This window comes from Eriocheir sinensis, chromosome 48 (assembly GCF_024679095.1).
Source record: "Eriocheir sinensis breed Jianghai 21 chromosome 48, ASM2467909v1, whole genome shotgun sequence".
Lineage (NCBI taxonomy): Eukaryota > Metazoa > Arthropoda > Malacostraca > Decapoda > Varunidae > Eriocheir > Eriocheir sinensis.
The window spans coordinates 528,983-541,203 of NC_066556.1; the positions used below are offsets into that span (position 1 = coordinate 528,983).

Sequence of the window (12,221 nt, forward strand, 5' to 3'; positions counted from 1 at the left end):
TAACCTAACCTAACCTAACCTAACCTGACCTGCTCAAGAGTGGGACAGAAGAGAAGGGAAATACGCAGCCGGTACCCCTGCACGCCTTTCCTCAGCCACCCCTTCCCAAATATTAGTAAACGAATCCCCCGCCAAACAGCGACTCGATGAGGGACACAAACCACACACTGTCTTCAGGTGTTTATGCAGAAATTCTTTGGTGGTGTGACGTTATGTATCCTGCTGTGATGAAGTTCTCTTGTTCTAACTACAGCCTGTTCTACACTCACTAACGGGAACAATAATGAAGCTCTTTGTTCTATTCACAGCCTGTTCTGCACTCACTAAGGTTAACAGACACAAACCCCCATTTGCACGACTCCCATACGACGCCACAGATCAAAGTTCCTCTCCGAAAACATGAACAGGAACAATAATGAAGCACTATGTTCTATTCACAGCCTGTTCTGCACTCACTAAGGTTAACATTAAGACACAAACCCCCACTAACACGACTCCCATACGACGCCACAGATCAATGTCCCTCGGCGAAAACACTGACGGGAACAGTAATGAAGCTCTGTGCCCTATTCCCAGCCTGTTCTACACTCACTAACGTTAACAATACACACACACACACACACACACACACACACACACACACACCTCAACACGCCGCCCCGCCATAGATCAATGTCCCTCGGCGAAAACATTAATTTCACCGCCGTCCTTTGACCTTTGTGCCGCTGGGAAGTTGATTCTGTCAAACTTTCTTCTTTTTTGTGAGAGAAAATGAGAGAGGGAGAGCGGAAAGATGAAACTTGCAAGAAAATTAAGCAAAGACATATTGAAAAAGTTTTGAGTTAAAAGGAAGGAAGAGGTAACAGGGACGGGGGGGAGGGGGGGAGGGGGGAGGGACGTTGTAGGCGAAGAAATATGACGTGGGAGGAAAGAGAAGAATTTCTTTGACGTGAAAGAAAAAAGGCTAAAGTTTCAAGAGAGTTCGACTAAGCTGAAGAGAACGTGGGGAGCTAAAGTTTCATAAGTGAGGGGGCTTAAGCTGGAGCGAATATAGGAAGCTTAAGTTACGTGAGTGGGGGAGTGTAAGCTGACGTAAACGTGCTAACCTTAAGTTTGATAAGTGAGGGTGTTAAGCTGACGTGATTTTGCAGTGCTGAAATTTCTAGTGATGAGATTAAGCTGACATGAACGTAAAGCTTAACTAAGTTTCATGGGGGAAGTGACTAAGCTGACATGCGCGTGGGAAGTTAGGTTTTGTGAATGGAAGGTTTAAATTTACGTGAAGCAGCGTAAAATGAATGGAGGACGAGATGAGGAGGATGAGTGAGGCGAGGAAGCTTGAGTGTATACCTCAGCTAAGTGTTCCAAATCTGTTATATTCATGTTGAGAACTAACCGGATGGGTGCGTACGAACTCACATTATACCCTAAGTCATGGGTCAGGATATACATAGAATACCAGTTAGTCACTAGTTGAAGGCATTAATTTTGTGATCATAAAATAACTTACCAAACAGCGTCAAACTACCTTCACAAACAACTAATTTGTGTTCTTTTTTCAAGTATTTTCGTAAGACTGAAAGCATTTAGTGAGGCAGGAATCTTCAGCCTCCGCCACACATACCGACCAAGTCATCTATTCGTGAGAAGAGAAGCCAATGTCCAATAGTCGAAGAGCCAAGCAGGTCAATGGTCTATACAGCTGGGCCCACTGCGGCGATACCAAAATACGTGAAATTCTCTAAGTTCTTGAATGTCCCCCATGTAAACACACACACACACACACACACACACACACACACATACACTCGCTGCATTACTTACCCAAAGACTGCCACACACTTGCACACTGATCTCCGCCCAAACACCATGAGTCCCGGCGGCTTTGCGTGCTCGTTCGGGGCCTCCGCGGCCATCACCGAGATATCGTGCGTCTCCTCAACGATCACGGCGGCATGTGCAAAGCGGTTGTAAAGTGGATTGGAACAACTGGATGTCCAAAATGAAAGCCGCGACGAGTGTTAGGTACCAAGGTCTATATACAACGAAGTGAGGTCGTGATGCTTTCCACTTGAATGAAAGGTACGGAAAAGGCTTAAGTTTTGATAGGAATTGTGGTTTTCATTTAATTTTGATCGGAATCTTGGCCACAAATATGAGCCGTAATCACCACCTTAGCACAGAAGAGACTGACCTGCTGATATCCTAGTTTGGAAGTCTGGTAACGATTCGCTTGTCATATAAACTAACCATTAAAACAGAATATTGGAGTCAAACGAGGCACTCCACGGCTATTCTGTGGAAGGGGGGCTGGCATATATACACAAGATGAGCATACAGTCAGGTCCATGATGCAGATGATATAACGTTATGAAGTCATTATGACGAGAAGACAAGGAAAACGAAGAACATGAAGACTATGATGATTATGATAATGGATGATAATGAAGATAAGGCTGAAGATAAAGATGAAATAATAGAAGAGGGAGAAGAGGAAGAGAAGGAGAAAGAAAGAACAAGAACAAGATGAAGATGAAGACGAAGAAGAACAAGAAGATCAAGAAAAGGAGAAAGGAGAATTGAAGGGTAAACTTATCTAAGAATATTATGAGATACGTAAACAAATAATCCCATCACGACTCTATACGGACCCATAGACAAAGCTCCACCCACGCTACTCCTCAGCCTTTCATAATTCCCGCCTTCAAGAGCTGCCGATGGTTCTTCAAGGAGCTCAGGAGGCATTAAGGACGTCAACACCGTCATAGAAAGACAAGCCAACAGCTCTCACACCGCCCCCATAGGAAAGACTAAAGACTGTGACACAAATAGATTGAGAATAGAAAAAAAATTACTCTCTCTGTCTATCTATCTATCTACCTATCTATCTATATCTACCTCTCCGTAATAATAACGATACAGTCATCAGCGGGGACAGCAAAGGAGTATTTAGTGACGCCTTGGAAGAGTCTAGCATGTAGTCTAGTGACCCTCTCTCTCCTCCCCCTCCGCACCCACCCACTACACTAGAAGCTCTGTATAGTGACTCCCCGCACTCCCCATCCCCCCCCCCTCCTATACTAGAGGTTACGTGGAGGCATCAGCAACAGGTCTCATGTGCAAGGAAGCGAAAATAAGGAGAAGGTACGCGTCTCCGAGCATACAAAGCCATTCCCTTAAACGTGATTATGGTGAGGAAGCGGAGGAACAGCTGTATAAAAGAATCATTTGAAAACGCTGCCATTCACACTAAATGTCAAATAATAAGGAAAATAAGAAGAGGGTACGCGTTTCGCAGCATACAAAGCCGGTCCATTTAACGTATTGATAGTGAAAGAAGGCGGAGCAAGAACTGTACATCAAAAAATTATCTGAAAATGCTGCCCCACTAATTGATGACGCCAAAAACTATATCAAATTAGGTCTAGGTATATCTAAATGCCCTCCCGTTGAAAGCCAAGTCGTGAGAGGGATAAAAACGCAAAACAAGTCGAATTTATGGAGCGAAACTATTTCCCTCATGAACTATTTAACCTTTTTTTACAGACTGTTCCAGGCCTGCCATTAATTAGTCGTCAGCTTGTGTGTTGTCGCGTCACTGTTCACTGTCTTTTTTTATTAAGGGTTTAGTAAGAAGAGGAAGTGGGTTAGTGGCGAAGGTACAGGCGGGGGAGAAGGAAAGACAATAGGAGTGTACAGATGTATGGTGTAGGTTCGTTAGTTGTTCTGGTGTTGTTTACTGTTTATCGGGCACCTTATTTGTATACCCCCGTGCTGTGTGTGTGTGTGTTTGCTTTATTTCCCTTCCCACCCACCCCCCTCAGCCCCCGCCACCAGTCCGTTAGTCCCCTTGTAGAGCATTGTGGATACCGACGGCTTCTGGAAAATTGGTTAAAAAATTCATGTATATATATCACAGGCAAGGAAAAAAATCCCCACAAAGCACAGGGATTAAAGGCGTGGCAGCCGGCGGGGTCCACGGCGGCGGCGGCGGGAGCGGCATACTGCACTTAACGGCGGCAGGGGAGGGAGGGAGAGAGGGAGGGAGGGAGTGAAGGCAGAGGAGAGGGAACGGTGGGAAGGTCAACGGGTGGGGAGGGTGGAGGACTGTCACCTGAGGGGGGGAGTGGAAGGAGGGAGAGAGCTGGTGGAGGGAGTGGAGGAAGGTAGTGGATGAAGGAAGTGGAAGCCATGGAGGGAGGGAGGTAGAGGAGAGAGTGGAAGGAGGGAGGTAGTGGAGGGGGGGGTAAGGGGAGGGGGGGGGGGTACCGTCACCTGCTGGGAATTCATTAGTATGCAAAGTACCCCTGGAAAGGACTACGCTTGCCTCCTTTCTTCCTGCATTCTCAAAGCAGAAGACAAAAGTTTTCTGTTCTTGAAAAACTAAAGAAAACTCAGGAGTGCCGCGACGCGTCTTTTATTGCTTCCTTTTTTCACGCGTACAGTTTCTTTCCTACAAAGCGGAAGTAAACAAACAAATGGGAAAATGCTCGGGCACGCCCCCCCCCCCCTTCCCCTCTACCTTCCCTTACTCCCTCCCTCCGTCCACCCTCTCACTAACGCCCCTTTAATGGCGCCAGTTTTTGCTTTTTTTTTTTTTTTGTAACATACGTGACGCTGCCTTCTACTGCTAGGAAGGATGAACTCTTTCTCCTCTCTTGTACTCCGTGACTGGAAGATATACGAGATGAACGAAGCTGCAGACTAATGAATGAAAATATTCGCTTCCCCGGGCATCAAAGGGCGGAGGGCGAAGCGTAATGATAAGAAACGAACGAGGCAAACAGGAAAGGCGAACCAGCGGCGGCCGAGTAATTAAGAGCAGGAAGAAACATGAGTATTCATGAACACGAGACCCGATGTTGCGGGATATATATATATATATATATATATATATATATATATATATATATATATATATATATATATATATATATATATATATATATATATATATATATAAAGTACAAGGTGTCGATCGATCGATCGAAGATAGACAAATATTTATAATAGTTACACATAAATGATGATAATAATAATAATAATAATAATAATAATAATAATAATAATAATAATAATAATAATAATAATAATAATAATAATAATAATAATAATAACAATAATAATAATAATAATAATAATAATAATAATAATAATAATAATAATAATAATAATAATAATAATAATAACGATAATAAATCATAGTATTAATAACTTTATTATTATGCTTACAGCTGATATTACTATTATTGTTTTTATCATCATCATCATCATCATCATCAATATTACTGTGAAGGAAACTTCCACGAAGGATTATAATTTTTCTCCCTCTGAATACACGGTCGCCTGACCTCTTTCCTTCAGTGACCTTAATTCTCCCGCAACATATTTTCCTCAAACTTGAGTGGCCTTTACTCCGTTTCCCCTCAGCAACCTGCCATCCCTTTAAACCTCAGTGACCTTTCTGTATCCCTCAGTGACCTATACCTACCAGTGACCTTCTGTGCGTCCATAACCTCCTAAACCTTCGTGACCTTCCTCCACCTCTCACTAACCTACTTCCCCTCTTTAGCTCCACCCCTCACTAACCCACTTCCACTCTTCAGCAAATTCCCTTCCCTCCCCCATCATTGACCCTCCTCCACCCCGCACTACCCCACTTCCTCTCTTCAGAAAACCCCTTTCCTCTAACGTCATTGACCTTCCTCCGCCCCTCTACAACCTACTTCAACTCTCCCCTCAATGACCTTCTATATCCAAGCACTCCCAGTGTTTTCCCCTCCATTGCTCTCCCTTCTAAGTTCAGTAGCCTTACTCCTCTCCGCAGTGACGTGGCTGAGGGCATCCCCGTGGACAACCAGAACTTCGTGCACCTCTTCTCCTGCACGCAGCTCATGTCAAGGGAGCTGCGCAAGGGCAAACGCCTCGTCCAGACGATGCCGGTTGACATGACGGAGTATTACGGTGAGTGAACGGATTTTTAGTCGGTGTTAGTTCAAGTTTATTATATTAGAGAGTTTACGGCAATCATTAATTTACCACCACGAAGTCAAGTAAAACAAATGCCTTTTTATCTGACGTGCCTTCCCTGCGAGGTGACCGATGCCTGCTGACATGACGGACATTATGGTGAGTGGACAGCTTTGTGCTTAGTGTTGGTTAATATGACGTGGCAACCCTGCGAGAAGGCCTGTTGATTAACCTTTGAAACGGACAGGTGTTTCACGGAGCGGTGCGCCCGTAGAGTTTATATAATATTATTGTCCTCGTGTGTGTGTGTGTGTGTGTGTGTGTGTGTGTGTGTGTGTGTGTGTGTGTGTGTGTGTTAGCTGACGGCACGATGACAGGCTAACGTGACAATACCATCTGACATCAGCCGGGTGGAGGCCCAGCCTGCCTTTACGAGTCGAGGCAATGTCCGTGTAACAGGACACACAAATTTATGTTCCACGTAAAAAAGGAAAATATAATTCCCATCAACCAAAAAACTACCCAAGAAAAGTCTAACATTTCATTAGGAACAGCCATCAACTGATAAACGCCACATATAAGCTACAACTAACTATTCAAATGAACCTCGCACGCCGCCGACAACAGGGAAATTCATGCCACGGCGCGCGCCTCCCGAGAGAAAAGTTCAGAAAATTCATCACCACGGAAGAACTTTCATTAATTAAGAGAAAAAAAGAACGCCAGCACTTAAGCTCGAATTTAGTAACGAAAAAAAATGTTAATTAAAGAAATGTCGCCAGAACTCACTTACCCTCCCCCCTTCTCCTCCTCCTCTCCTCTTTTTTTCCTATTCCTCCTCTTCCTGTTTCCCCTTCAGGTAAAATGAAAGGGGAAGAGCTGGAGGAGGAGGAGAGGAGGAGGAGAGGAAGAGGAGGAGGAAGAAGAAGAGGAGTAGGAGGGGAAGGAAAAAAGGAAGGAATGAAGGAAGGAAATAAGGAAGGAAGGAAAGGATAAGGAACAGATGGATAAGCAAGAGGCGAAGGAAAAAGAAAAAAACAGAAACAGGAAGAGGAGGAGGAGGAAGATGAGAAAGAAGGGGAGGAGGAGAATAAAGAAAACGGGGGAGGTGTAGGGGGAGGAAGAGGAATACATAGGAAGAACAGATACCAGAAGACCTATCGGTCTATGGCGACGGTGTCTGTTTACTACCGCTACTACTAGTAATCTACGTGTGGTAGGACAGGACAGAATAGATGAAGGCTCCTCCCCACCCACCTCTCCCTCCGGCAGGAAATAGTTAGAAGAGAACACCATGTACCTTTAAGGAAGTAAGGGACATATAAATTTTACAGTAAAGAGAGAAATAAGAGGAAATTACTACCCTTAACTTACACTACTGGTAACCTAAGCTGTGGGGGAAAATTACTTCATTACATAAGAACATAAGAACATAGAACACAGGGAGACTGGAAGAGGCCGAGTGGCCTACACAGGGCAGCCCCAGAATCCCCCCTAATACTCACGATGGGTGAGGTGTAGTTTCAGGGGCACAGGTGGACGCTTGATCCTCGTTTTATCGGCGGTACTATGCACTTACCAGTACCCTGTCACCTTACTGCACCCACACCTCACTCCACCTGTCATGCGGACATTAACTGTTGCTTTACTCTATTGTTAACTTACGCTACTTGCAATCTAGGTTGTGGGGGAGAATAATATGGATTTAGGTTGAGGTCTTGCTGCAATCTGTCTGAAAACATGCGAAGAAGGGTCAGTATAATCGTATATCCCTGAAGTATTTATCCAATGAAGACTTGAAGCTATTGATACTCTGTGCGCTAACTACTGACGGTGGGAGTCTATTCCAGTGATCGACGACTCTATTATCGAAAAAAACTTCTACGCACCAATGTGTTACATCGGTTTCCCTTTAACTTCCTACTTTAACTTCCCTTTAACTTCAGGAGGAGGAGGAGGAGGAGGAGGAGGAGGTGCAGGAGGCCGGCGGGTTCATTCTCCCTAAATTAGAGGTTAAACTTGTGCTGTCTTGGGGCCGGGACGCTAAATTTAGTCCCGATCATGTCCGTAATTACCACCGAGGGAGCGAAGAACCCGAGTGGTGAATATGGGGAGCCTCGATTTTTGCTCTATGCCGCTGAGAGAAAAAGAGAGACGGACAGACGCAGAGAGGCACAGACCAAGCGACACAGACAGAAACAAAAGGACAAAATAATGAACACAGATACAGACAGATTGATACACACACAAAAAAAGATAGACAAGCAGGTAAATATAGACAAAGAGAGAGAGAGAGAGAGAGAGAGAGAGAGAGAGAGAGAGAGAGAGAGAGAGAGAGAGAGAGAGAGAGAGAGAGAGAGAGAGAGAGAGAGAGAGAGAGAGAGAAAAGGAGAAAAAGACAAAGATACAGACAGACTGATAGACCTCACACAAAATAAATACAGAAGCAGATAAATAAACACAGACATACATGCAGATAGATTGAAAGATAGATAGATAGATAGATATAGAGAGAGTAGCAGCAAGTAAACAGACAGGCCGATTGGATGACTGAATGACTGACACGGACGCTGAATTACAAACAAGAGACAAACGGACAGGGACAGACATAGAGACAGCGACAGACAGACGGACATACACCATCAGCCCTGCCGCCGGAGTGATGGGCTGGCGCGCTGACTGATCTGCTGACGGATATGTGGACTGTATGACTGGGACAAATGGATGCTGCGTAGATGGAGAGATGAACATGGCGAACACACCTACGCATTCACACAGGTATAAATGGAACATGCAGAATAGGAGGGAGAAAAGTTAAGCATATACTATTTACGCTGTTACATACACTATTATATACACTTGGAAGCTTAGTGGGCTTTTTCGTTCCTGTTATGTTTTTTTTCTTCTTTTTTTAGCCTTTGAGCTCCCTCCCTTGCTGTGAAAAAAAATATAACACAATAGCTACACACTACACTAACACTATTAACTATAACCTACAGCATTAACAGAGTATAGAAACTTTCCTCACTGATCATAGATATAACAACGAGGAGTAGCAGGCTTTTTTCGAGTAGCGGGCTTTTTTTATTATTGTTTCCTTTTTTTGTGCCCTTGAGCTGTCTCCTTTATTGTAAAAAAAAAATAGACACAAACACCAAAGATAAGTGTGTGATAATTGAAAAAAAATAACCAATCCACTAACCAAACAGCTAAGCACACTGACAGACAAAAAGACAACCACCCAGTCAACCAACCATACACCTAGACAACCATACAGACAGACGCTTAGACAAACAAATCAAACATACTAACAAAAACAACCTATACATGAAGGCTTGAACAGACAGGCACGCAGAATCCGAAAGCAAAGCTGTGCCAAGCCGAGCACATGTGTGTTAAAAGATTCAGGTGTTCAAAACCCTGTCATTCCAAGGATATCACCGAGCTTGAACATTACTAATGAAAATATATATTACCTTTGTCTTCCACTGAATAGCATCGTTTTAAAAGCAGAGCGGAGGGAGGCAGCACAGACCCCGCGCAGATACAGGAGATAGGCACAAAAATGGGAAAAAAATTGAAACGGAAAAACAATTAACAGTAAAATGGGCGAATGATGGAAAACAGATATTTGATAGGAGAGAGAGAGAGAGAGAGAGAGAGAGAGAGAGAGAGAGAGAGAGAGAGAGAGAGAGAGAGAGAGAGAGAGAGAGAGAGAGAGAGAGAGAGAGAGAGAGAGATGAATACAGAGTTATCAGCCCTCGCAAAACTGGTCCCCGCACAATGCATACGAAAACGACTAACGCAGCGAACGAAAACGTAGCAAAAAGGAGAGAAGCAGCACTGTCCCCTCGCCTGGCTGTGACACATGGACAGTAAATAGCGAATTGTCGAAGTGAACTGACGTCGATGGTTTTAAGTGTCATCTCAGTATCATGGGGCATCGCTGGAGTTACTTGGGGTCACTTTCACAGTTCGCCATGATGGGTTAGTAAGCCTCCGTACCAGTACCAAAGACTTCGAAGATTCCTTGTGCAGTGTTTGGTGATGATATTTAAGTTAACAAATTTGAGGAAAGCTATACGGGAAATCTCTTGTGCATCTGATGTTGCGTCGATAACCTGACTATAATGGAGTGTAGAAGATTAAATAGTTTGATTCGGGCGACTTCAAAGCCAAGGTGTTGGACTGTGAAATTGGCCCTAAGTGTCAAGAGGGTGGTTGCTCCGTGAGACTGAAGCTCGTATATTTAACTTCGTTTTTTTACAGTAAAGGAAACCGCTCAAAGGCAAAATAAAATAGTAATGAGGAAAAAAAGCCCACTAAACACTGCCCCTATAAAAAAAAAAAGAGCTCAGAGGAGTGGCCAAAAGAGAGGTCAATTTCGGGAGGAGAGGTGGCTTGATACATCTCCTCTTCGGCTCCCCTGTTTGAAAAGCCTCCCGTAGAAGTTGCTGAGATTTTCATGGACTGTTTTGTGATCGTAGTGATAGTTTTACGCGGCTCATTACTTTTGTCTTTGTGGGAACAGCGATTAGCGGGGTTTATTTTCTTTACATTATTTTTTCTGTTGCCCTTGAGCTGTAAAAAAAATGAACGGGAAAAAACACCCATGAAAATTCGACTAATCTTCTCTGTGGCCTTGGGAAATGGTCGTAATGGCAGCCCGATACGTTTAAGAATAAGGAGCTGAATCGAGGCATATTACCTGCATAGTCCGTGAACGCCGACTCGGGAAATATGGCCATGCAGCACGGTCTCCAGAAACCAACCCTGCTCGCCGGATTGTGTAAATATGAGGCAATCCTGAATAGAGGCGGCTAAGGGGGCGCCCACAAAGCTCGTGTGATCCTATATCGAGCTACGTGGAATGAGAAGGGATCCCCAGATATAGCGTCGTAAGGTAAGCCATGCAACCCGTCCCCTGCGTATGTCCCTTTTGAATGATTAAGCTAAAATAACATGAACTCATTAATTTTTGTCTTGTTTCCTCCAATTACGCCAAACCTTTAGTCAGTTTATCATTATTGGTAACTACATACGAAAAAAATGTTGCTATCCATTCCTCCAGCTTCTCTATTTTCCCCAATTTCATTTTCCTTCTCCTCCGGTAGCAGTAACGCAACAGGTACCTTCGCTATAGACCAACAGGCATCATGGTATCTATTGTATCTATGTATTCTTCTGTATTCCTCCCCCTTCCTCCTCGTCCTCGTCCTCGTCATTATCATTCTCATCTTCCTAATCATTATCCATTTCTTATATTCTCCCTTCTTTTTTGTATTCCTATTTTTCCCCATCCTCTGTTATTTCAATACTTCTACTTCTACAACTACTACTACTACTACTACCAAAACTACAATCTTTACCTAACACACACAGTCCCCTTTCAATTCCCATCCTGTACACACACACACACACACACACACACACACACACACACACACACACACACGTCCAACGATCCACCCGAGGCACACTGACATTCCTATCCCCTCCTCTCCCATCCCATCCCATCCCTTCCCTTCCTCTCACGACCTCCTTCAGTTCAAGCCGATGGATAAACAAAGAAGGAGAAGGAAGACAATACCGGCATGTTTACCGTGAATATAACCCATGACTCGGGGAGCAGAGATGTAAAGCCTTCGTTATGAGAGCGAGACGGAGAAAGAAGATGGAAGGAAGGGAGGAAGGTGGGCCCGCAGGGAGTACGTATATGTGTGTGTCTGTGTAGGATGGAGTGCAGGATGGCGTGTGCTGAGAAATGGGTAGGTACGAGGGTGTAAAGAGAGAGAGAGATGATGGAGTGGTATGTGAAGGCAAGAATGTGATGGATGGATAGGAGGAGAGACGAAAGGAAAAAAAAATAGAAAAGCTGGAAGAAAGGAAGGAAGAATGAATGAAATAAGGAAGGTAAAAAAGGAATGGAAAAGGAAGGAAAAGAAGGAATGAGGGAGGGAAAGAAGAGGAAGGAAAGAAGGAAGGAATGTAGGAGGAATGAAAAATAGAAATGTAAAGAAAACAGAAGAGAAGATAAAGAAAAAAGAAGAGGAAGGAAAAACGCAAGGAAAAGAGAAAGACAAGATCGAGAGGAATGGAGATAAGACAAAGGAAGGAAGGAAGAAGGGAAGGAAAAATGAACAAAAAAAAGTATACGAAACGAAATAATGAAACAATAAGAGGAAGAAAATAGAAAGACAGGAAGGAAATAACAAATACAAGACGAGGATAAAAGAAATGAAAAGATAAAA

General features: G+C 43.8%; 1 protein-coding gene across 1 annotated transcript in view; it reads left to right on the forward strand.

The window, feature by feature from the left end:
* The window catches only part of LOC126981390 (uncharacterized), a gene marked incomplete at its 5' end in the record, with an annotated part of 57,393 nt that overhangs the window by 23,538 nt on the left and 21,634 nt on the right, over positions 1–12,221 (forward strand). The window contains one exon of the mRNA XM_050832407.1: positions 5,828–5,964. Within this exon, the coding sequence (XP_050688364.1) occupies positions 5,828–5,964 (137 nt within the window). The remainder of the gene's footprint in view (positions 1–5,827; positions 5,965–12,221) is intronic.